The sequence below is a fragment of the Canis aureus genome, chromosome 31 (assembly GCF_053574225.1).
Source record: "Canis aureus isolate CA01 chromosome 31, VMU_Caureus_v.1.0, whole genome shotgun sequence".
Classification (NCBI taxonomy): domain Eukaryota; kingdom Metazoa; phylum Chordata; class Mammalia; order Carnivora; family Canidae; genus Canis; species Canis aureus.
The window spans coordinates 42,869,660-42,896,224 of NC_135641.1; the positions used below are offsets into that span (position 1 = coordinate 42,869,660).

General features: G+C 35.5%; 1 protein-coding gene and 2 long non-coding RNA genes across 13 annotated transcripts in view; 2 read left to right on the top strand and 1 right to left on the bottom strand.

The window, feature by feature from the left end:
- Nucleotides 1-6,290, top strand: part of NLGN1 (neuroligin 1) — an 809,144-nt gene extending 802,854 nt beyond the window's left edge. For all 9 annotated transcript variants that reach the window (XM_077880374.1, XM_077880373.1, XM_077880375.1 and 6 more), the window contains one exon: nucleotides 131-6,290. In XM_077880374.1, the coding sequence (XP_077736500.1) occupies nucleotides 131-953 (823 nt within the window). In that variant the 3' untranslated portion in view covers nucleotides 954-6,290. The remainder of the gene's footprint in view (nucleotides 1-130) is intronic.
- On the bottom strand, nucleotides 1,351-26,041 carry LOC144302728 (uncharacterized). The gene is made up of 3 exons (XR_013369756.1): nucleotides 25,942-26,041; nucleotides 24,099-24,677; nucleotides 1,351-1,689 (listed from the first exon to the last, which is right to left on the bottom strand). It is a non-coding gene; the product is annotated as an uncharacterized LOC144302728 (long non-coding RNA).
- LOC144302727 (uncharacterized) overlaps nucleotides 24,182-26,565 on the top strand; it is an 85,660-nt gene continuing 83,276 nt past the window's right edge. For all 3 annotated transcript variants that reach the window (XR_013369755.1, XR_013369754.1, XR_013369753.1), the window contains exon 1: nucleotides 24,182-24,689. This is a non-coding gene — a long non-coding RNA (uncharacterized LOC144302727). The remainder of the gene's footprint in view (nucleotides 24,690-26,565) is intronic.

Sequence of the window (26,565 nt, forward strand, 5' to 3'; positions counted from 1 at the left end):
ATTAAAACACAGTCTAAGGCTTTGCTGACTTGCTAAGCTACCTCTTCAGTCCGATGTTAAGCTAATACTATTTTGATTAAGAAAAAGAATTAAAACAATTTTGCTCTTACAGTGCTTTCTTCTTTCCTAGTGACCCAAATCAACCAGTCCCTCAAGACACGAAATTCATCCATACCAAACCCAACCGCTTTGAAGAAGTAGCATGGACCAGATATTCCCAGAAAGATCAACTTTATCTCCATATTGGATTAAAACCAAGAGTTAAAGAACATTACAGAGCCAATAAGGTGAACCTCTGGTTGGAGCTGGTACCTCATCTGCATAATCTCAATGACATTTCCCAGTATACCTCGACAACAACTAAAGTGCCATCGACTGACATCACTTTCAGACCTACGAGAAAGAATTCTGTACCTGTCACATCAGCATTTCCCACTGCCAAGCAGGATGATCCCAAACAACAACCGAGTCCATTTTCAGTGGATCAAAGGGACTACTCCACAGAGCTGAGCGTCACTATTGCAGTTGGAGCCTCGCTGCTGTTTCTGAACATCCTCGCCTTTGCAGCCCTATACTACAAAAAGGATAAGAGGAGACACGATGTTCACAGGAGATGCAGCCCTCAGCGCACTACTACCAACGATCTGACCCACGCACAAGAAGAGGAGATCATGTCCCTCCAAATGAAGCACACTGATTTGGATCATGAATGTGAGTCCATCCATCCACATGAGGTGGTTCTTCGGACCGCCTGCCCCCCAGATTACACACTAGCTATGAGGAGGTCACCTGATGATGTTCCCTTAATGACACCCAACACCATCACAATGATCCCCAACACTATACCAGGGATTCAACCCTTACACACATTCAACACATTCACCGGAGGACAGAACAATACTCTGCCCCACCCCCACCCCCACCCCCATTCACATTCAACAACCAGGGTATAGCCAGATAAGAGAAACAAACTCTATTTTTTTGATGGATTGCAGTAAAAGATTACTGAAGATTCCTTGGCTTTCAACCTACAAGACTCTTACTATTTAAATAAGGAGGAATATTATGTGAATATACATATCAAGAACTTTGGGGGTTTTGAAAAAAAAATTCAATTGTACATATATACACAAATCAACTTTAAAAATGAATTTCAATTGCTTGAGGCAATTGTTCTGAATGATACTTTTTCATTCACATTCAAGAATTAATTTTTTGAAGATTTATGTTACATAATGGAATTAGGCATGTGGAACACCAAACGGGAAAGAACTATGTCTGAAATATAAAAAATAAAAATAAAAAAACAACCATGAATATGCACAAGGGACACACCAATGGAATGTCAGATAATTTTCACCAGTTTTTATTTGGAGCCGTTTTATTGTGTAGACCATATTTACATATTTGGATAAGTACACAAAGCACCAATGCTGTTAATGGCCTTAGCAGAGGCTCATGCTGAAATTTGCCAGTAAAACAAAGAAGTTTAAAGACTGGCAGGTACAACATTATCACATAAGTGCTGTCAGTATAAAGTTGTGGGGATAAAGGAAACTGGATATTTTTAGCACGATGTGCATGATAATTTATATGCTTGGTGGCTGTGCTGCTGATTAAGCCGTAATTAAAATTCTTCTCATCCCATTGGAGTCTTTAATAGAAGCTTCCTCTATCAATTGGCAAAACCTAAAGAAGATTTTAAGGGGCAAAAGTAATTAGAAGTAAATAATTCACAGTAGTTTTGATAATAGGAAGAATTAGTTATTAAAGGTATTTGAAGAAACTATAGGTATAGTGGTGAATACTCGCTGATATGAATCCCAGGAAAAAAATTCCTGTGTTTTTAATGTTCTTTTCATTCCAGTCTAAATAATTTATAGAAATACAGCCCTAATTGGACATGTGTTACAGGATCTATAATTTGCTGTGGTTTTTGTTATTCTGTATTTTGTTCCTTTTGGTAAAGGTGAAGTGTGTCCAAAGAGTTACTTGCAACAGTCTTTTATGATATGAGGATATGCCCCAAATTACCACTCTGATTACAGTTCTCAGTTAATTGATTTACTCATGTTGCATGACAAAATGTTTACTAATAAGAATTCAATATACAGTCATGTCCCTCCTCATATCACTTATCTTTCTCACTGAGGTTCATTCACTGGAATTTACCCACGCGATCTCAGTAGAGTACAACATAGATACAGAACCTAGAAGGAGAGTCAACACCTGGAGGATTTTAGTCTTACACGTATGTGTGATTTTAAATGAATACTTTAAGACCACAGGAAACTCTTCATCCCCCTGTTGTTTACCAGTAACAGTATATCACAGACCTTTCCAAATGTTTGTATATGTAATCAGATGTACATTTATATTAAAAAAAAATTGAGATGGACTTAAAGAGCACATCCTGATAAATACTTTCTCTCTTACCTGTACTATATTTCTATTAGACTAAAGTTATGTGATTTTTTTTTACATTTTTTCAGATGACTAGCAATTTTGATAGTTTGTAAGATAATGCAAAGAACTTTCTCTGACAAACTAACTGCAGTAACAGAAACCTTTCTTTTCAGTTACTCTTTTTCAAGAATGAAAGCTTATTATACAAAAAAAAATTGTATACTACTTGATGGAAACAACTTTGTACATCTTGGCCATGTCACTGGTCATTGCGTGAAATAAAGATAATCTGGATAATGACTATTAGTCCAATGCTAAGAGACATGATCTTTGCTCATTAAAGAGCTAAAATGTTTATTGCTGTTTTGTCTTTTTTTTAAATAACAAAAGAAACATGACTGTCTCAGAGAGTCATTTTTCTAGACCAAGTTGGGTTTTTGAAGACACGTAGGTAACTTCTATAGAAAACACAAGTGTATTTGAAGGCAAGTCGCACCTAAGATGAAACTGATGAAACTTTGACATTATGAATTTATAAGCCCAGGAATCATGGAAAGTATTAGCTTTGTATTTTTAAATATCTCTTATGTGCAAGTGTCGTAGAAATAAAATGTGCCAATTGTTTTCAGTTAGAAACACAGGTTCCAATTTTCATCATCAGAGAAAAGCTCTATTGGAAATAAATGTGCAATATTTCATGGAATGAGAAGAGCTAGGTTCATAGTAGAAGGGTGATTAAACTATCACAAAGTAATGGATAGAAAGTTATCCTCCTAAGAGAATTAAAAAGTGCCGAGCAAGACATTAAGCTGACACTAAAAGATAAAACCTTCTCTATCAAGGAATTTCTTTGGTTGTAATTCCCCCTCCCAATTATTAACTATCAATTAGATGTAGATATTACTCTATAACTTCAAATAAAAATCTCTGTGAGAAACAAAAAGTCTTCAAAACCCAGAGCGGTCTACATGCAGTTTTTGCCTGACGTGGTTGTGCTTTTCGACTGTGAACTGCCAATGTGAGCCAAGACAAAGAATTGCTTAACATCTGAAATACTGCTAATCCGAAAACTGTCTTTTAATATACTGATTAAACAAAAGATAAAAAGAAATAGAAATGGCAACAAAATAAGACATGAGTGAAATCTTTCATGTACATTATTTCACTTGGCAAAATCAAGCATTCTATTATATCTTAATGATGGCCATATTTATCTCTCTCTGCATATCTGTTGCTCTAAATTTACCTATCAATCTACCTATATATGCCATAACTGACATCTTTGTCATATTAATTTAGGGAAATGATTTAGGAAAACAAAGCATAGTCCTGGTCTTTTTTCTAAATTAATGTAGTATCAACTTTGTGGAAGATAAAAAAAAAAAAAAGCAGTTCTAGGTTTTATTATTATTCTCAAGTCGTGATAAAGTCATTGTGAATGAGTGTTAGTTGTTAGTTTTATAATTACAGCAGCTAGTTTTCTGAGTGTAAAATGATTTCCCACAATAAACAGAACATTAAGAACTGTTTTTAAAGCTGAAACATACTTTTTAAATGTAAGAAATATTTTGAATATTGTTAAATTTTAACCAATATCTTTAAAATGTATTTATTCAGACGATTTTCTTCAGAAAAAAAGTAAGTCACAAAATTAAAGGAATATTTTTGGCATTCCTTATTAATTCAGATTTTCCTCCCTCAGATCAAATTGCAGATCGTCAAGGCTGCTTAGAATTTATACAAACATTAGGTCAAAATGGACTTTATTTCATTGTTTTGTTATCAAATAAAATTATCGCCAGGTGTTTTTCGCCAGATTCAAGTTGTTCCAGAGTATGAGGTCAGAAATATGAAAGTGACAGATTTCATAGTTTTAAATCTCTACTGAATATGTTGACTCTGAACAAAATCTGGCTGACTGCTACAGATGTATCACAAGGTTCATCATTATCTTTATGAAAATTGGAAAGTTATTTGCTCGAGCATTAAAACTATCCAATTTGAATTTGGAGAGATCGTGCTAGCAGCTAAAAGAGGAAAATCTGAGCAGAGTATAGATTATTTCATTTCTCGTTTCAAATTTAAAAGTTGACCATAATGATGCATTAATTCTGATTTTTTAGTTCTGTACAACATGAAAACTGCAACCAAATTTTTAAAAATAAGTTACCATATGTAAAACAAAAGAGAAAAACAATGCACTAATTTTCTTACAGAAAAGAAATGCCAAAACTCAATTGTTATATTCTTCTCAGTTATTTCACCTGTTGACATACTCAAACTGACACACATACTAATATTGTGAAAAGATGCAAAGAAAGTGGCAAATGTGTTTCAGCTTTAAAGGCACTGCTACATAGAAAATACTGGGATTTTTTTCTTTGGCGAGTTTCACTGAAAGATTTTCAAAGCGCAAAACGATGAATGGAATTTTTAGGAAGCTGTCAAATATCATGGCAATCCTTTGATGTTTGTTTTCTTCTGTGTTATTGGTTCAAAGTACTGGCCTTTTTCTTCATTTCTAGTAATTAGTTGTTATAGACTATCAGTTTTTAATGTGAGTGGAAATTAGATAATTTGGCTATACTTGTGAAAACATGCTCCCAAATAAATTCAATTAATGGGCATTTCCCTGCTGAGATTTTGTTATCATTCATTTAATTATCTTGTCAAGCTTTACTGTTAAAGACAATTGTGTTGGCTTTTTAGTCAATAAACTAAGGGAATTTCTCCAACAGCCTTATACCTCTCCTGCACGTGATATGATACCATACACTTCAAATTTCCAACAGAAGCCTCTAAAGAAATATCCTGCTGATACGAAACATTTGGTAGCCACCTTGATTCTCTTTCAAAAGCATTCCGATTTGACTCTATTCTGGCCCTCTGATGTATTTGTACACAGGCCAGAAATCAATTCCATTTGACAAAGGTTATGGAGTACACAGACTGGACTAACCGTGTGCAGGGTGTAAGTGCCTTTCTCCCTGGGATTTAGTTTTACTTATCAACCTTATTGTCTCTTTTAAATTTGCAGATCCTGATAATTCAATTGAAAAGATACAACAGGATGACCATGTTACAAATTTCCAGTAAGAAAATCTTATTTAGAAAGGTCTCTTCTGGCATTCAGTTTGATTTTTGTATGGCAGCAAATGGGTCCAAACTATTCCTAGGAAAGAGTGAGGTGAATTTTTGGAAAACAACAAAGAATCTTTTAGACATCAAATTTAATAGTATTTAAGTATAGAAACTTAAATCTCTAACAAACTTTAACTTTTTTCCAAATAGGTAAATTTAACTTAAAAGGAGTCTGAAGTTGTTAGAGACAAACATAAGTTAGAAAGTATATCGTTTTTCTTTCTAGTCAACCGTCATATATACCACATGGTATATATATATATATACACATTATTTGGTACGTGGTTTATTGGATGTTTGTGAGGGCCCTTTCAGACTCACACATTTACAAATGACTCTGTATATCTTACGACATCTGTACTAATGTTATAGACTTTAATCTTTTGTAGAAGGTCAAGCCAAAGTGCTAGCAGTTTTGGTTGAAGCGAACGATAACAATTAAAGCTTTAAAGAAATGTGTAAAGGTATAGTAACAAAAACTCAGCAGATGAAGTTAAAGAAAAGGGACCATTTTAGAATGCCACGTCTAGGGTTGATGTCTATATTAGATGGAATGTTTAAAAGAATTTTAGTGTTTTTGATTCATTTTCCTGCACTCATCTCATTTAGCAAATTACTGGAACATATGTCATGGTTTTTGTAAAAAAGGCCATCGGGTGTCATGATTCAGTTTGTGTTTGGACATCCGTGGGTTTCATTAAAACACGTTTATTATCATGAATAAATATTACCGTGTTTTCCAAGTTGTGTTGGCTATTTTTAAACTCAGAAATAATTCCTTCTCTGTGTGACACACACAAAAACATCTCCAAGATAAATGTTCCTTTCCAATTTCTTTGTGTTGCCCACACATGTGGTGATAGGTCCAATTTGATGGAAACAATGACAGTTTCTGGTCTCTTCACCTCTGGTGAATGCAGGGAAAGAATCTGGAGAGTAAATTTCAGGGACTTGGGCTCACTTATTGCACAGCTTGTCAGAGAAGAAAGAAGAAAGAGGGAGGAGAAAAAAGGGAATGAGTGAAGAAATGAGGAAGGAAAAAAAGGGAGAAAAAGTTCTCAACTTTAAATTAATGACTTTTTGCCTCCAAATAGTTCTTTTTGTAGAGATGTATGGCCGCTTCTTAAAAAAAGAGAGAGAGAGAGAGAGGATATTTAAATAAATCTCTTTAAGCCATAATCCATTGTCCTTAGAGAATAAGATTAATAATATTTAGGATGAGACAATGAATTTAATCCTCGATCCAGGCCTCGTTCAAATTGTGTCCCTGGAAACAAAGAAAAATAAAATCTAGAATGATGTATTTCTTGTTCTTGTTCTATTTAATCAATAATGATCTCGGCAGGGAGGACTGAGTGAAGTGTGGGCATAGCTCATCTGTACATAGCCCCGGGTAAGAATACAGTTAAACAAATAAGACATCATAGAATTTCCCAAAATATGGCCTAAAGATCATTATTTCCAAGTGGCTAAATAAAAGAACTGTCACTGTTTTGCTGGTCTCTGGCCGCACAGAGCCATCAGTACCAAGTAAACAGTTCCAAACAACCTTCAAAGAATTTCACATTCCACAAAAAGGTTTAGATGTTTTCTAGGGTTTGATGTTGTTTTACATGATTACATTTTTACTATGTTTTTTACAGGTTGCAGAATGTTATTTCTGAGTTCAAAAAGCAGTCCCAAATATATTCTATAAATGTTTACATGAATACAGTATTTTCCAGCAGAGTGCCATAATTTGAAATACGTCCTACTCCCCCAATTCAGGAGAATTTCCTTGAATATCCCCTTAAAACATTTCTCTCTCTCCCTGAAAATATTCAGCCTCAGTCTTGGAGTTGACTTCCTCTGTACCAGAGGAGACCTTCCCCCCACCCCCATTTGTGTGTCCGCTCCCATTGCTCTTTATACCTTCTTCTCCTAAAGGCAGAATTTGTGGGGACTGTGTCCAGGGGATCTAAAGAAGTTGCGCCTTAGGAATTGGCTCCCTCCATTCCTCAGGCAAGCTATCAGCTAGCATCCTCATTAAGCAATGGGAAGAATTAGCCATTCATGTATTCAATAAATGGTTTTCACCATGGGCCAATGTGCTGAATGTGAAACACAATAGGATTAATGTTAAACACTTACCAATAAAATACAACTATTGCCATACTTGGACTAGGTTTAAACACGTAAGCTATTCAGATTTCCTTCTGTACTACTCAGCATACCAAATCATTATACAATAGTTTGTTTTAGCTACTTAATATGGCTCAAAATAGTCAACATAAAACAGTATTGGCTGAGTTCACAGCAATATTAGTTGAATGCTATTGACCAAGTCCATCAATAAACACAGGTGTGTGACAATCCTTCCCAACAATAAATATAGCCATATCTGAAGCCACACCACACTATGCCAAAATAAATCAAACATGAAATATCCAGCTTAAATTTCATCTGATCCAGCCACTTAGCTGATTCCTTAATCCTCTACCACAGTCCCAAAATGTGGTTGTGAACCTTATTACTGCACGACACCACTGGTCTGCAATTCTAAAGCAAGTGGTTACTTTAGAGACCATTTGAATTTCTTCCTTATAATCATCTGTTATTCTATCTTTTCTTTTGAAAAATCATAAAATCTCCATCTCATGACTTCCTTTTAAAAATATGAAGACAACCCTCATATCTTCCATGAGTCATTTTTTTCTCAGAGAAAAATTCCCATTTTTAATACAAAATAGCTTAGTCTTCACCATTCTGATCACTAGTTTTTTTAATAGTCTCTCAAGCCTGTATTTCTTAAGATGTGTGATGTCTAGGATTGTATATAATAAATCCTTCAGGTATAGGTTGATCCCTATCTAATACAGCATTATTAACAATCTCCTCATTGTAGAAACTGTATTCTTTAATATAACTTATCGTAATGTTATCTTCTTTGGTGGCCATTAGATTGAGACCTACTCCCTATTAAAACTCCTGAAAAAAAAAAGAAAAAAAAAAAAAAAACTCCTGAAAATTTCCACACGCCCTGCTGTTGAGCAAATTATGCCTTCATCCTGTCCTTAATCATTTGAGTGTTATCTTCAGGATATTGGATACTATTAAATTCCACCTCATTAGATTCATCACATTTTTCCAGGTTATGAAATCTTTCTATCCATCCCAGACTAATGAAATCCAATAAAGTGATAAACATACTTTTTTTTATTTTTACCCAGATAATTTAAAAAAGATACTATTGCAGAATCAGGCTGAGGACAAAGTTTTGGAACAATGGTAATAGAAATAGTATGTATAATACTGAGAAAATTAACAGCTAACATTTACTGAGCACTAACTATATCCTAGATTCTGTATCATACCCCATAACAAACCAGTAATACCACCCTCACAAGCTTATCAATACTTTTAGATACACTTATTAAGGATCTATTATTATGAGTCACTGAGCTACCAATGATAGAAAAATGATAGCCTTTGTTCTTTAATTACTAGCAAGCAACTGATTAAGTCTTCGTTTTCTCTATACACATAGCACAAGAGACATTATCAGATAAATTTAAAGACTGTTTTCTTCCACTTAAAATATTTGAATGATGTAATAGTCATCCTGAGTAAGAAAATTGGGATAATTACCTTTAGAACCCCTATTTAAAAAAATACATTAAAAAATAGAACCCCTATTTAGAGGTTTCTGAGTTACTGGTGCTTATTAAATGAAAGAAATTATGGAAACAGAATGTGCTTCTGTCACTATGGTATTTTCCCCAACTCTCACAACAATCACCTGTCATAATTAAGAGGCTGATATAGGCCATTCAACTGCAGTCTTCAAATGGGATTGCTTAAGAGAAAAAGTATGCACAAGGTTAAAAAAAAAACCCATATATGATAAAATATTTTATAGTGAAAAGTAAAAAACCTTCCCACCTCAGATCCCAATTCTCCTCTCCCCTCCCCCTTCCCCACTGACAGTTGCTAATTTGTATACCTATTTCTACAAATATTCTGTCCATATACAAACATGTGCAAATGTGTATGCCTACATATATATGTTGGGGTCACTATATGTATATATTGTGTATTTTTAAAGATTTTATTTATTCATGAGAGACACACAGAGAAAGGAAGAGACACAGGCAGAGGGAGAAGCAGACTCCATGTAGGGAGCCTGATGTAGGACTCGATCCCAGGACCCCAGGATCACGCTCTAGGCTCAAGGCAGGTACTAAACTGCTGAGCCACCCAGGGATCACTATATATTGTTTTTTTAAAATTCTTCTCGACACGTTCCATGAAAGCACACTAGATATCTGCTTTATGAGAAAGTTGAAGTAAATAAAAATAAGTCTCAAATGTATCCATAAATCTAAAGCTATTCTAATCAAAATTGCCACAGATTATGTTTGTTTCTGTGTTTGTGTTTAGACCTTAGATGGGTAAAGGTCAAGATTGGCCAAAATCTTTTGAAGCAAAAGAATAAGGAGCAACTATTTCACCTACCGCTATTAAGCTACTGTCATTAAAACTGAGTAGTATCAATTCAAAAGAAAAAAATGAAGAATAATAGTAAACTTCTAAACAGACCTAAGGAAAAGGAGCAATTTGGTGTATACTAAACATTACACATCAAAAGGAAAGGATAAACTTTTCAGCTATCTATATGGGGGAAACAGCTCTCTGTGTCATACTATATACAAAATTAATCCTACATAAATTGCAACTATAAATATGAAGCAAATTTTAAATGTTTTAGAAGAACACATAGGATAATATTGCCATGTCCTTGGAATAGGAAAGAATTTATTAAACAAAACACAAAACACCATAACATAAAGGAAAGAATAAGAAATTGAAATGAAAATCTCAATAAATTAAATAATATTTTGAAATGACTGGTACATACTAAAAATAAATATTTACAATATGTATAATTAATAAAAACTTAACTATTGAGTTGGATAGAGAGCTTCTATAAATCAATAAGAAAAGATAATCCACAAGAAAACGGGGCTGATTAAATATTGTGGATTGAGAACATGTCTTTATTTCTTTCCTTTCCCTAACCCTCATAAAAATATAAAAGGTATAAAAAAACAAATAAGCCTACCAGAACAAGAAGAATAGAAGGAGAGATATTAGCTAAGTAGTTCTAAAACATTTTTGGAAGATATAAATTAAATAAACTAAAAGATATTAAGGAAATAATACAACCTATGAATAATAACATAAATCAGAATTTGAAAAGTTAAGAGATGCTTTAACAAAACTGAAAAAAGATTTATAAATAAAAGAATGATTTCAAATGTAAAGATTAAATTACACAAGACCAAAGAATGCCTTAAAAGGCTTAAAAAATACTTAAAGAGAAATAGAAGGTAAAAAGGGCAAAATATCCAGAAAAGAAAAAGAATTCAAGATTCAAATAAAAAGACAAAAAAGACTCAACATATGTATATGTGGAGTCTTCAGAAAGGAAAATCAAAATGAGCCTGAGTGAATACAATAAAAACTACAATTATTAGAAAACATTCTCAATAATAGAAAAATATTTAAAATTACATTTTTTGAAAAGGTGCACTCAGTATCTGAGAAAACATTTAAAATGACCACTGTTAAGACATATTTAGGAAGATTATTGAATATCAAAGAAAAAATTATTGGAGCATTCACATCCAGATTAAAAAGGCTGAATCTCTTAAAATGGAGACTCCCATAATATAATTAACCATCAGACTTTTTGAAAACAATGCTTTATGCCAGAAGAAAATTGAATAGCATATGAAGAGGCTCAAGAAAGGAGAATGTGAGCCAATGATTTTTATATCTTGCCATAAACTAACTTTATTTAGGACACAAGTATGAAGGCCACAACAAACTGTTAATCGACATTCAAGAGCACAGGTAATATTGTTCCTATGAACACTTCCTGAGAAATTTAACAGACCATCACCCTTGGCCAAGCAGAAAGGTGACATTGATATAAGGACTGGTGATGGGCAAATAATATATATTTGCTCAAAGAACTATGACTAAATGAGGGTAAGGTGGAAAGCTCTATGCTTTGACAACACGGTACAACTATTTTAAAAATGTGAGGAGAATAGGGAAATCACATATAAAAACCATCATTATAGTCATCATATTGGTTTTGATAATAGTGTTATTGCTGCCCTGAGACTGTTAACCCATACAACAAGAATTACACAACATGGGGAATACTGTGATTTGCTAATTCTATCATCTCCACTGTCTTGAGAACCAGCCATCTTAATGCAGAAGAAAGGATATTCTGATGCAAGATACAAGAGGTCAAGTTAAAACCCCATGGTTTGGATTTTAAAATGGAAGTGTCAGAATAAACACTAAAAATGTTATGCAAACAATAACCAAGCCTGGAGCAAAGAGCATCTCCAGAGCTCAGATCGTGGTCTTGAAATGACATTCCCTATGCACGTGTGCACATGGGTACACACACACACACACACACACACACACACACACAGAGTGAGAGAGAGAGAGAGAAAACCAGGGGACAAACTATACAAGATGAACATGGAACATCTTGTCAAAGATTTCTTTGGATACATAAAAAAGACTCAGAAGCCAACTTTCATATCTCACTATCTAACTATCTAAAGATAAGACAGTTTGAGCATCAATAAGAATAATTTCCATTAATTAAAATAAATCAAGTTAAAGTCCGTAATTTAGTAATTGTTTAAAGGCAAATTCTTCTGTCACTTACGGAGGATAATTGGAATTCAACTCGTTGTTTGGAAAACTGATAACTAAAAAGAAGCATTAAAGAATTTGCCCTACTACTCCTCTATGAACTGTATAACTAAGTAGCCAAATAGTGGATGAAAAGAATTTACACTTTATAGAAGCTATTTCAGCTAATCAAATAAGGAATCATTGTATTAGAGTTGCACCCTTTCTCACTCCTAATGAATTAATGGATCTAACTGTTGCTAGTGTCAACGGCTGGTATCATCATAAAAAACAGCCAGCTACCATGTGCGTCCTGAATAGAAACTCTGAACATTACCTCTGAAGAGGTCTTGCACCCCAAAATGTATCCAATGAAGTCTGTAGGTCCATCAATCAGGAAATAAATACAACAAAGGAACAGGTTAAAATACACCATGGGGATGAAATCAACAAAATTCAAACTACAGAACATTTTACCAATTACATCTCTTGGTTTCCTCAACAAATAAATTAAAAAATATGGTGGGATAATATGTAAATTAAAAGAAACTTAAACTTAAAAATTACTGCTTAGGGTAGTACTTTTGGGTGATAAATTATAAAGAAAAGCAAGGTGGATAACAAGCCCCCAAGATGGTGATTATTTATAGGAGAGGAAAGAAGATGTGACTGAGATGGTGCATGGGGAAGACTTTAGGGTGATTTGTAAAGTTCTATTTCTTAATCTGAGTGTTTCTCTCCAGAATATTTCTCTTATGATGATGTTTTCAACCAAACATTTATTCCATAAGTTTTCTCTGTACCACTGTTATGATTTTACAATAAAATAAAAAGGATTGTAATAAAAGAGATAATACATAAAAATGTTTTGGATTTAAAAGATATGAGTTTATTAAGTGAAAGGGCCTTCCAACTGCCTTCTATAACGGATTAGAAAAAGCATCCTATCAAGCCCCACCGTCATGAAATGTCAGGACATCAGAAGAGAAGTTCCTCACAGCTTCCAGAGAAGAAGACAAGGGGTTCTCCACACCAGCCCTGGAAGCCATAAGAATAAATGCCTTGAATAAAGGCTTTCATATTTTTTTAAGGAGAAATTATGATCAACCTATAATTTTATGTCTAAGCAAAATATGAATGCAGTGCTATTAGTCCAAGGAGATATGGATCCTGGAGAAAAATCAAGGGAACACCCGAATGTCTGATGAGAGACAGCCAGAAAACAATCAGTCCAGCTTCATCATGTGACGCTGGGGACCCAGGGAGAGACGGCTCTAGAATAAAATGGAAAGTGATAAAGTATCTGACAGATTTCCATCACGTGAAAAAAAAAAGTGTGATTTGTATAACTTTTATAATTCTTGTGCTGAATTTGGGAAGGATGTAAAAAAAAAAGCAACAAAAAAAATCATTGTTAATCAGAGAAAAACAGAAATTTCTATAAGCAATGGAATGTTATCCTTGAACATTGTACACATGAGTGGAAGTACATTTAAGGAATAATTCTTATAAATGGACAGGTTGGAACAAAAGATATTCTCTTTCTTTCTTTCATTCTTTCTTTCTTTCTTTCTTTCTTTCTTTCTTTCTTTCTTTCTTTTCTTTCTTTCTTTCTTTCTTTTACTATTTCCTGACTTATTTTTCAAAATGTTATACAAATTTACATTCCCACCAACATTGTATTCGAGTGCCTGTTTCCCTCTACTCTGGCCAAAATTGTAATTATCACTTTTTTAATCTTTCCATTTTAACATAAAAGAAATGTCATTATTGTATTAATTTGCATTTTTAAATTGAGGTAAAGCATCTTTTCTTATGCTTATAAGCCATTGTATTTCTTTTTATATTAAATGTCTTCCTTTACTTTGTATATTTTTTCTATTTGTTTTTTAATCTCTTCTTATGGAATTATAAGAGCTGTCTATAGATAAATAAAATCAGTACTTTTCGTCATGTGTGTTGCAAATAATTTTGCTCAAGTTTCCTTTGAATTTTTTGTTATTTTGTGCAGGGCAGAAATGCTTGCGTTTTAGCATTTAAATGTATCGGTGTTTCCTTCCTATTTTCTGGATTTGGTATCTTGCTTGGAAAGATGTTCCTTATTTCAAACTTAAATCTAATCAAATTTTCTTCTATATTGACAGCCTCACTGTTTATAGTTAAATCTTTGCTCCATCTGAAATTTAAATTGTCATAACAGGTAAGGAGGAGGTTAGCTTTATTTTATCCCGAACAAGTCAAGATTTTGATATGTTTCAGACTTGAATAAAATGGACACATTTTATTGTAAAGATAAGAACATTTTATTTTCAGCCATTGAAATCTACAAAACTGTAGAAAAGCAAGATGGTAACTAAACCATAGTGCACGGTCACGACCTCTGCCTGTCTTCTTACAGGCCTGTGATTTAAACCTGCCTCCCCCTTAGTTTGTGACATCTTTTTTCCAAATAGGAAGCTGCCAAAAAGTTTAAAATTATCCATCCAGTGAGGGGAAAGTCCTCTGGCTTATTAGGATCCCAGTCTTCTCACGTGCGCCGCCACGGGGTTTTGGGTTATAAACTATATTCCTATCTATAACCTTAGTTTCTAACCGCCACTCAATATCAAAATAGCTTAAGAATAATAAGTTTTCTGAGTCCTATAATCAGAAAATAGCAGCAAGAAAAGAACTCTAGTGGCTGAGTATTTTGGTCTAGATTGGAGTCAGGAAAGGGCAACAACAGGAGTTATGCCTCCATCTGCTCCTGGACTTAGAGACCCAAACCAAATGCTTGGTAGAGGCCACCGTAGTGCTGCCAGGGATTTCTACCATGTACAGCGTCTTAAAGACAAGTGGTTGTCTCGGCATCTTCTAGGTATCTTTCTTGGTGGCTGTGGGTTTCTTCCCAAATTGTATGGCAATAGAGTAGACTGTCTTCTGATTCTTTTTTTGAGAGACCTGATTTCACTCTGACTAATTTCCTTATCCATTGCCCAAAACACCTACTGCATCTCTGATTCTCTGGCCATAATTTTTTTTTTTTTTTTTTGAGATTGAGTCTCAGGGCCCACACTTTGCTACATGACTTATTTCTATACTTTTTCACTCTAAGCCTTAAAAAGCCTAAGAACAGCTATTAATAAAAGAGAGAGAGAGAGAGAAAGAGAGAGAGAAGAAAAACCTAAAAGGAAGTAATAAAAGGCTGCACATTAGAGTTGAAGAAAATTTAATGGAAACTACTTTTGTTCAAATTCCCACGAAGGCTTTTAGCAAAGATGAATGAGCTCATGCCATGAAGCTCTGTATGTTTTAAAAAGTGATAAAAGGTTAATTGGGTACCATGTGAGCAAGACTGTATATAGAGAAATCCTTTAGTTGACGGCCCAACTCCACTTAACATCCATCTATCTTGTGTCTACATCAGGTTGCCATTCTGCACATCGTCTACACAGTGTCTTGGGAGACAAAACAAAAAAGCTTAGCAATGTGTGCACAGTTTCCAACAAAACATTTTTGGGAAGGGAAGGAGGAAAGAATTGGACTGTCCAGCAGATGTGAACACACGTGTTAAGGAGAGAGAACTATGAGTATTTTTTTCTCCTGGCTACCAAAAGATTCTTTGAAAAATAAGCTGATATATTTGTTTCAAAGACTATGAAAACTACATGGGGAAACATGGGGAAAGATTGAGAGCTCTGATAATGAGAGCTAAAGCTAAAGAATTCATTATTTACAGAGAAAAATCTTAAGAGGGAAGAAGCAATCAAGACAATAATCATCAATAAGAGTCAGTCTTGTCAATTTCCCCTGGAATTTTCCACAGTTAAAATCCATTGTTAAAACTACATTTGCTTTCCCTCTCCTAAATCAGAAAATTATTTTCACCCAAACCCAAGAATTGTCAAACTATAGATTTACATATATTTGACGTGAAGGGAACTATGTTCACCTACAGGAAATATAATATCCTTCTTCGCTGTGTAGACCAACAAAACAGAAAAGTGGAGAGGTGATTTGAGATTCATACTATTGTTTCTTTCTTATGAGGATTCAGCCTTAGATATCTTGTCCAAATCATCTAACCGCTCTTCTGTACATCAGGTAAAAGGACTCATCAAGGTGCATTTACCCAGCTAAGGTGACTTCGTTACAAAGGCTACCCTCTACCTACATTTGTCTCTACTAGCCTCTTTGAAAAAGAACAGCTCATTGCAGATCCTAAGTTTCCTAAGTTCCTCCCTCACCTCTGCCCTCCATGACCCCAACCTTTATTTTTCTATTTGCAAACTTGTTCTATCCTTTCTCCTTGGATGTACCACCTTGTCTTTCTCACCTTGGCTTTATTCCTAAGTATGACTACGTCACTCCTCTATAGCAATACATTCATAGTGACTTCTTGTGGGAAAACCCTTCCTTAATAAATCGGGTTTCTGGGGATCTTCTCTCATGGATCTCTTATCTATCTCATATGTATTCTCTTATTAATCCTCATTGACTTTCCGTAGTTTTGATCCTCAACCATTCTGATCTGGATGTTAAAACAACCTCCTCCCTAACCTCCCAAATCCTGTATGACCCAGTTGCTGTTTACATCAATAGGCTTCCTCATCCTCTTCCCATAAATCCTGGATTCCAACTACAAAGAAACTTTCTGAAGTTCCTCAGATGCATCGTGTTCTTGGCCTCCCTGTTCTCTACAAAGACTCCTCCATCCTCCCTCTCTTTACTTGGCCAACTCAAAATCATCCATCAGGACTTCCCTTAGATGGTACCTCCTCTGGGTAGCTTTCTCTGGTCTTTGCGACTTCCAGGCTAGGTTAAAGCTGGGCAGTCTGTTTTATCTCAGCCACAACATAAATCACGCTTTACTGTAATTGTCTGCTTCTCTGTTCCCTTCCCAAGGACATAAACTCCTGAAGTCAGGGACTGTCTTATTTGCAGTTGTATTCTCTGAGCTTACTGCTCAGTTCTGATTTAGGGACAAAAATAGCAATGTACAGTCTCTGAAAAAGCCTTGACTTTTCTACCTCCATGATTTTGCACATGCTGCGTTTTTTGGTCTGAATTTCATTCCTACAAATTTACCCTCCCTCCAGCCCTGTGTACATTCCTCAGTCTATTGTAATCCTGCTTATTCTTATAGGTCATATTGAGGCATTCTCTAATTCATGAGCATTAGCCTAATCAGACCCACTAAAATTGATCTGATCTAAATCCTAACCATGTAATATGAATCACATGGCTTTGCAATGGACTCAGTATCTCTTTCTTTCTTCCAAAACAGATGGATTAAAAATAGGAACTATGTCTTAAAATATTTGTATTCTCTATATTATCTATCACAGGGTTTTACAGTCAGTGCTCAATATATACTGAATGAATTATTATGAAATAATTTCCCAAAGCTATAAACTTTACTGTTCTCTCCAGAAAATATTCAGTAAGAATACTTTCCCTCTTTTGAATTTCTTAATCTTTCCCATTCTAACAAGGAAGTATGTGATTTATTTCTACATATTTTCCTCACCAGATTGCAGGAGAAATCCTCCTGAATACCTGGTGAGAGCAATAGAAGTGCGTGAATAATTCTATTCAGTAGAAGTGAAATTGGAATTAGAATTCACATATCTTTGACTGCTGTTTCAAAGACTCAAAGATCTCCAACAGGAGCTATTTTGTCCCCTACATAGGAGCAAAGTGTAGTGTGTGCCCCTTTTTATGTTTTCTCTCATCACCAACATGGCCAAAGCCCAACCACCCATCCTTAGACACTCCAGCTCAAATCATACATCATTTGTGAAGTCTTTCTTGCTTTCTTTAAAGCTCAAAATTCTTCTTTCCAGCCCTTTATACACATTATACTATGTATCGTTCTTATGATAGTCATTTCTTTCTGCCTCATATTTTTGTGAATATTTATACCCAAGTCTTGAATCCTTTCAAAAGCGTGAGTTTTCAGAGAGCAGAATTTGTGTATGATTTTGCTCTCCCCCTTTGCCCATAGAAAAGTGTCTCGCACATACTAGTTAGCTTTATTGCTTATCTGTTGGATGGCATATGATATATACATAAAGACTATGTATATGAATATAATATGTTTATACAGTACCAGTATTTATAATTTTGGAGCATAACTAGTATCTATATAAGCCAATTTGCTCACCACTGTAAAAAGGAATCAGATTGATTGATTTTATTGGACCCTAAAAGGCTGTATCAAACTTATTTAGTGTCATTATCCTCCACCCTAAAATGTAACAAGAGTCTCAAATGGAATTTTAATCATGTCTTAGATATCACTTCTTTCCAAGGCCTTCCCTGATCCCCAAGGATTTCTGATAGCTTTTATTATAATTCCATAACAGTAATTATAGTATATTATAGCTGCCCACTCATTTAACTGCTTTGTCTTTGATGCTCTTGAGGGCAGGGACTGTATCATCATATTGACTTTTATGTTCATGCTGCTTAGGAAGATAGCTATGATAAACAGAATAAAGCCTCTCTCAAAGATGGCCATGTCCTAACCCCCAGAAGCTGTACATATGTTACCTAATGTGCAAAAAGTGACTTTCCAGATGTGCCTAAACCAAGAAACTTGAGATACTATCCTGGATTATACAATTGGGACCTAAATGTAATCACAAGGGTCCTTATAAATGAAAGAGGCAAGAGAGTCAGTAAGAGGAGGTAAGACAACAGAGGGCATGTAGGAACAATGTAATTGGTAGCTTTGAGGGTAGAAGAGGGACATAAGTCAAGGAATTCAGATGGTCTCTAGAAGCCAGAAAAGTCAAGAAAATGGAGCCGTTCAACCCCCAAGCCTCCAGGGGGAACACAGTTTAGCCTGCACCTTGATTTTAGCCTACGAAGATCTATTTTGACTTCTTCTGACATCCAGAAGTCTATAATGAATGTATTGTTTAAAGCCACCAGGTTTGTGGCAACATATTACGGCAATAATATGAAACTGATACAACAGCCAACACATGGCAAATGATTCATAAATATTTTCTCATTAGAAGAACTACAAGATATTAGGTTTAAAAAATATCAGAGAATTAATGGATGTTGGTAGCATTTGATGATGGGCTTGAGGAAGAAGGGCAGGTAAAGGAAAAATTGCCTATTCCTAGTCGAAGATGGGCTTTAGAGAGAGGTGCAGGTAAAATAAAAATTCCCCATTTTCTGGTTTAGGCAACTTAGTGGACAGTATGTATTAAAAAGCTTATGTTCTTAGTTTTAGATATGTTTGATACTAGGGCCACTATGGAACTACCAGTTGGAGCTGTCCAGGAGACATTGGAAAATGTGGTCCAGGAACTCAGGATATGTGATTTAACCAAATAGCCTTGAGATGTAAGAAACATGGGAAACAGCTGGAGATAAGGCTAGAAAAGCAGCATGATGTTTCTTAAATGCCAAGGGAAGCCAAACCTAATTGATGAGAAGGTGGGGATGAGCATTGAAGGAATTTGAACTGAGAAATGATATAATCAAAGTGATGCTCAAAGAAGATTAATCTGGTGATCTTATGTAAAATAGATTGGCAGGAAGTGAAACTTAAGACAGAAATACCATTTATACTTTACAGATCACTTTCAAAGACAGTGTCTTATTTGATCCTCACAGTAATCTTGTGAGACAAAGCATCATCTCTTTTTTTTTTAAGATTTTATTTATTTATTTGAGAGAGAGAGAGCATGAGTGGTAGGGAGAGGCAGGGGGAGGAGCAGACTCGCCACTAAGCAGAGAGCCCTATGCGTGGCTCGATCCCAGGACCTGGAGATCATAACTTGAGCCGAAGGCAGATGCTGAGCCAACTGAGCCACCCAGGAGCCCCAAGGCAAAGCAGTATCAATTATATCATAAATCACTTGTATTATATTGACAATTATTTCAATCTACTTTTAAAGCTTTACATATAATTTGCACTGTGCTCAATTTCTTACTACTTTAATCAGTGTATTAGGGGTTTTGGTCAAATTTATAGCCCCATGGGGGAACCTAGGAGGCTCAGTTAAGTATCTGCCCTTAGTTCAGGTCATGATCCTAGGGTCCTGGGATGGAGCCCCACATCAGGCTCTCACTGCTCTCAGGGGAGTCTGCTTCTCCCTCTCCCTCTATTCTCTCTCTCTCTCAAATAAATAAATAAAATCTTTAAAACAAAACAAAACAAAATAAATCTCTAGCCCTTAATAATCAGGAACCATTTATCAGTAGAAAATCAACAGGAATGAATGAAATTCATCTGTACAAAATATTTCAGTACTTACCTATGCCAAATAGTGTTAAGAGGAAGGAGGGAGACCACTGTATTACTAGTAGATGGAATAACAAAATGTTCCTCTAAAATGAGTTGGACCAAATACTTTCATCACAATTAACCATTGTTATGATACAACCATATTAATCCAACATTGTTAACAGAGAAAAAGCATCTGGATGAACCATTCCAAACCTTCTCTAGAAGGTTCCTCACATGGCACTTTGAGATTTCAAAATTGACTCTAATATCCATCTGACAAGGCTTTAAAATTGCAGAGCTTAAAAATCACATACCATAATGAAAGAGTCTCTGGGGCTAAATTTAGGTGCTGTTAAATCACTAGGAATGATTTGGTCAGAACAAGAGAAAGATAACTGAGAGAGTGCCCAGGTATATCAAGTAGGAGCTCTGAATTTCTCACCATTATAATTCCCAATTCATTTCTCTTCATTTGATTTATAGAGAGCTGCTCTGAAGCATCCAAATGAATAATTCAACACTTAAAGACACGAGAAACAATGCAGACCTATCTTCATACGAATTAAAACAGATTCAGAAGCTGATTTCACTGTCACTCAAGCTCGCCCAAAAAGTTCACTTTTGACTCATGATTTGGCCCTTCACCATCATTAATCCAGATAAAACCACCATTTTTTGGACATATTTACTGCTGGCAATACCTTTTTTTTTCAAAATACAAATATTAGTAACTATTTAGATGAGCTCAGTGTTTCAGCAAACCAGAAATGGTCAACATGGTCTAAAGTTTCCTGCTCAAAAAAATGGTCCATGGACCAGCAATATCAGCACACTTGGGTGCTTATTAGATAAGGAAGATCTGGAGAATTCCCAGGAACCCACCAAATGAGAACACACCTTTTCACAAGATCCCCAAGTAATTCATTTACACATTAAAAACTTGAGAAGCTCTGATCTAAAGCAGATACACTTCAAAAATTGTCTTTTCATTGTATTCCCTAAAGTCCTCCCAGCGAACATTTCTATGACATTATAGGAATGCCAACCCTTCTAAGGTTTCCTATTTCTTTTATTTCGGATCAGCTTCCATGAGAGCATAAATATCCAATTATCTAAAGTGTTTTCTGACTCCTTGTACTTATGCATAGTGGTTGTAGGTGAGAGTTAATTGTTTTCATTATACACACTTCTAGCTTGACTATACACCTGCCACATTTCCTTTTGTCTGACTTCGTTTGTACAAATCTTAATAAGGAAAGAAGAGGGAGCACAGCTAGCAGAAAGCATGTGTTGAGATGAGTGGAATGCTTTACAGCTCAATATCTATTTCTTGAGTTGGCCTTAAATGACAGGTTAGAGATGACTAGATAGAGAGGAGAAAGAATTGAAAAGAACTTGAATGATTTGTTATTTCAATCATGCCTCCTTGCCTGACCCAGTTTGCCTGAGTGGAATTGTACAAACAATCCTGGAACATCTCTGCCACCATGAGTACATAGCACCCTGGTTAAGTTTAAAAATGCATGAAATGAAGCATGCTACAATGAAATAGAGTGTTTTTCAGTTTGGTCTTTAAAGTTCCTCCTTACCAATTTATACCTTCTCTCCAAAAGCTTAGAACGAATTTAAGTTCATGGCACTTATGTTCACCTTTTTCTTTTCTTTTTCGCTCATAGTTCAGTGTGAAGAGTAAACTTAAGGTTAGAAAATCTGAGAACTGATATCTGAATTTTAAGGATATTTTTATGGCATCATTAGTTCTTTATGAACACATGCATGCACTTAAAGAAAAATAATAGTAAATAATATCAGAAGGATTAAGTAGAAATATAATGAAGCCAATTAAAGTAGCTCCTAAGTGACTGCATAAGGATAATACTGGAACACTAACTAAATGATCTGGAAAACAAATGGATGTTAGTTAAGCCTATAAAGTACTATCGGTAGAATATAGGGTATTTTCATGTTTTATCAATAATCAAGTTGATAAATAAAACTTTATTGTATTAATAGGCAGTATTAATTACATTTAACTTTTAAAAATACTTCACTGTTCAGAAATAAATGAGAATTTTATTAGTTTAATTATTTTTTAGTCTCTATTTTTCACTTCAATAATTGCATTTGTAAACCTGAATCTGAGGTCTTTAAGCATAGTCCAATCCCTTTACTAGCAAGTGGGACAGAATGTGTATGTGGGCCTTCTCATCTGCAAAAGACAAACCATCTGGAAGGAAAATAAAATTGACCTTAGAGAGCCAGCTTAGGGGTGTCTGGGTGGTCAATCAGTCAAGAGTCTGCCTTTGGTTCAGGTCATGATCCAGGGTTGTGGGATAGAGTCCTATATTGGGCTTCCTGCTCAATGGGGAGTTTGCTTCTCTCTCTGTCCTCTGCATCTCCCCCCACTTGTTCTCTCTCTCTCTCTCTCTCTTTCTCTCTCTTTTTCTCTTTCTCAAATAAATAATATTTTTTAAAAGAAAAAAAAGTCAACCTAACCATCCCAAAGATAACTTTCCTGTTACTGAGGTCTAGGTCTTCCCCTAAACACCAGGAGGGATAGTGAGTATAGGAAAGAAACCCAGATTCATGTTCTGCTAATGAGCTGGTAGGAGAAAAGCTAGATACTCTAAGGATTTCCCAAGTACAACTAGTCAAAAACTGAAACATGGCTAATACGATGCAGGGTATGCACACTCCTCACTAACAGCTCAAATGTTGGCACCTCATACAAGATATCTTCCTCCCCCAAGACCCATTTTGTCATTTACCAAATCTCCCCCTGCAAACCCATGGCATCACCTTCTATCTTTTTGCCTGTGTCTAGATGTCCATTTCCATGCATTCCTTCATCTAGCCCTGGCTCCTGGAACCTCAAGCAAGGTCTATAGCCCAAGTTAGCCAGGGTAAATCAAGAAAACAGAGCCTTTGACAGGTAGTTCAAAAGGGACTTTTAAATACAGGAATCAGTTACAAAAGTGTTGCAAGAGATGTAAAATCAAAAGAGGTAATAAGAGAACTTTTAGGTTAGCAACAGCAGAAAGCCACCATCACCCCTTGAGTAGTTGAGATTAAAAAAAAAGAAGAAGAATAGGAATTATTAGAACCCAGAAGCCAGGGATACCAATAGAAAATGAGACCACAGAAGGAAGAACTGAATGGTAAACTAGTACCACAAAAAGAGGCATGGGCAGTACCATAAATCTCTCCCAAGTCAGAGTAGGAGGGAACTGTACTTGACTACTTGACTGGCTACTTGACTTCTCTGCCTTCCAATCTCCTGCCCATTCCTTCAATTGGCCAAACTAAATGCAAGCCAGCAGGGTCAAACCCTTATAATACAAAGCAGAGCAAAAGAAGGCTGGGAATGGATGTGAGAGCAAACACTGAATGACTGTCATGAGCTGCTTTTCACCTAGAAGTAACATCAGGCTGTCATTTCACACCCCCCTCTCCAGGGATCTTCAGGATGACATCTGAGACCCACATACAAGAACATTCTAGAGTAATATCTTTCATGAGCCTCTCTGTATCCTTAAGTTAGTGATTTTTCCCTCTCTAAGGAACAACTCAGATTTACGACACAGCTTGACTTGTGGCAGCTGCTGAAGGCTCTCACCTATTTCTGTCAACCAGGAACCTGATAGTCACAGAAGTGGAATCTACTGTCTTGCTTTAGAACTCAGAACCCTTAGCCCACAAGTGCCTCTGAAGTCACTAATGCCATTGTAGTGGTTCACTGTGGACCAGAGATCTTCCAGCTCTTTCTCCAAATCATATTGCATTTAACGAGGATAATCATTTCTAGCCGCCATAATAAAGATACACCAAATTCTCAGTCTCGGTGGCGGCCCAACATAATAAAGATTTTTTTCTCTTTTGCACAAAGACTGATTTGGGTCAGGATCTCTCCTCCATCTTGAGCAAAGTCATCTGGATCAATTGGCCTCCAAGGCAGCTCAGGCCTAAGTTGCAGCTTTTGACAATCTATACGGAGATGGCCACTAAGGACATTTACCGGCTTTGATATGTGGCAACATCAGTGACAGATGAAACTGCAGCTCTGAACCTCAACCAAGAGCAGCAATAGAATAACAGAGCAGATGAAGAGGACTTGGAGCCCATACTCACTGGTGCCAAGATTCAGAAATAGTCAGCAGCATAATGGTCCAAACCTTGGTCGTGTAAGGCTAATTTCCTGTTGAAATTGGTAATAATTCTCATTAATTTAGATGTAGAAACTATTTCAACCACTTAGCCCTATCACCCACCCTCTGCCCAAGCTACTTAAAGGGTCCAGTGTCTGCTCTGGCTATCACCAGACTACACTTTTTTTTAAGAGATCAAGGATGAGGTCATTTAAAAGCACATTGATATAACCTTTGGAACACAGAAGAGTATCATCAGGATTCCCTCTCCCCTCAGGCGACCTCGTGTTTTTGTTAAACAAACAACAATAAAATAAAACACAAACATTAGAATACTTATTAATTTTCCCATTACAGTCAGAAAATGTGAAGTATCTCCTCTACCCCTAAGAGTATCTGGTCTCTTCAACAAGAACCACTAGTTAGTAAATTAGATTTCTAGGACACCTACAGCCTATCCAAGAAACCAAGGGGTATAGAGACAATGACCTTTAAGACATAGTAAGTCAATAAATGCATTTACTGATTTCATTTAATCTGTGAAATAGCCAATCATGTAATTCTTCATGAATAAATAATCCTGTATTACTTCTTAAGAAAGATTGAATTGAGTGGCCATAGAGAGTCTTGTCCCCTCTCCCGACACTCAGATTCCTTCTATTTCACCTTTGATTTACTCTCTCATATGTCTATTATCCTCTTCTGGGGTGATTGTATTCTTTACTGAGATGCGGGGTTTTTTCCTCTTATACATGTAAATAAAACTGTTCCAGCATATTTATCAATGAGTTTTCCAATCCCATGAAGCATTTGGAAATCTGATCTCTCAATTTGCCTATTTGATTTTTTTTTTCCTTTTAAGGGTATTGTTTAGTTTTTGTCAAAGTAATGTATTCAGTTTGTTTAAAAACTAAATAGTACTAAAAAGAGTATAAGGAAAAACAGCAGTCAGATACTTTTATCAGATAAAATTGATAAATTGATTCCAGAGACAATTTCAACTCTTGTGATTCTTTTATGTGGCATTTACCTTCACATTTATAAATATATTTGTATTATTTCTTTTACTCACCAACTTTTATTTTCAAAATTCTCAAAGCCACAGAAGCATTGAAAGAATGGCATCTTTCAGAGATTCAGCAATTTTTAACATTTTTCCACATTGTTTTATCCTTCTCTTTCAACAAACTATTTGGATATAAGGCACACATATTATGATACTACAGCCAAATACTTTAGCACATATCCTTTAAAATTAGGGTATTCTTCCCCAAATGTCTCCTGGCTTTTGATGACATTGTTTAAGTAACTCACCAGCTATATTAACAAATCACCTACTTAGAAATTAAAATCATGGCCTAGTGGAGCATATCCCTTGATCTGTATTCCTCTACTGCCTACTGGCCCATTCATAGCACAACTACCCAGACAACACCATAGAATTTGAATATGGCTCCTTTCATTTGTTTACTCATAATATAGCTTCCACGGAGATTATGAGTTGCTTTTCCATTCTTTTCTTCAACCTTCAGTGCCACATCTTCTTTTACATCTACTAATAACTTCCAGATAATTTGTATAACTGATGACCTAGAAGAATCTGAAATATACTTGTAATCGAGTAAGAATTACACTAAGCAGCACCAGGCCATGGTGTGAGATGTTCTTTGGGCCTTCCTCCTACCTACCTTAAAGGTATGGTATCCACACTTACCTTTATCTTAAAAGCAGAAAGGACTAAAGATGATAGAAGCATCTATCTTAACAATCCTATTTATCTTCTTCCACAGGCATATTCATACCATTGTTCATGAGTGCACGTATACCCCAAGCTCCAAAGTCCCACTGAATGATGTAGGATGAGAAACTACCATGTTTACCCAGAAAATGGTGCTCTCTCTAATGGTTATTCCTCGAGGACCAGTAGTAAAAGGCCTT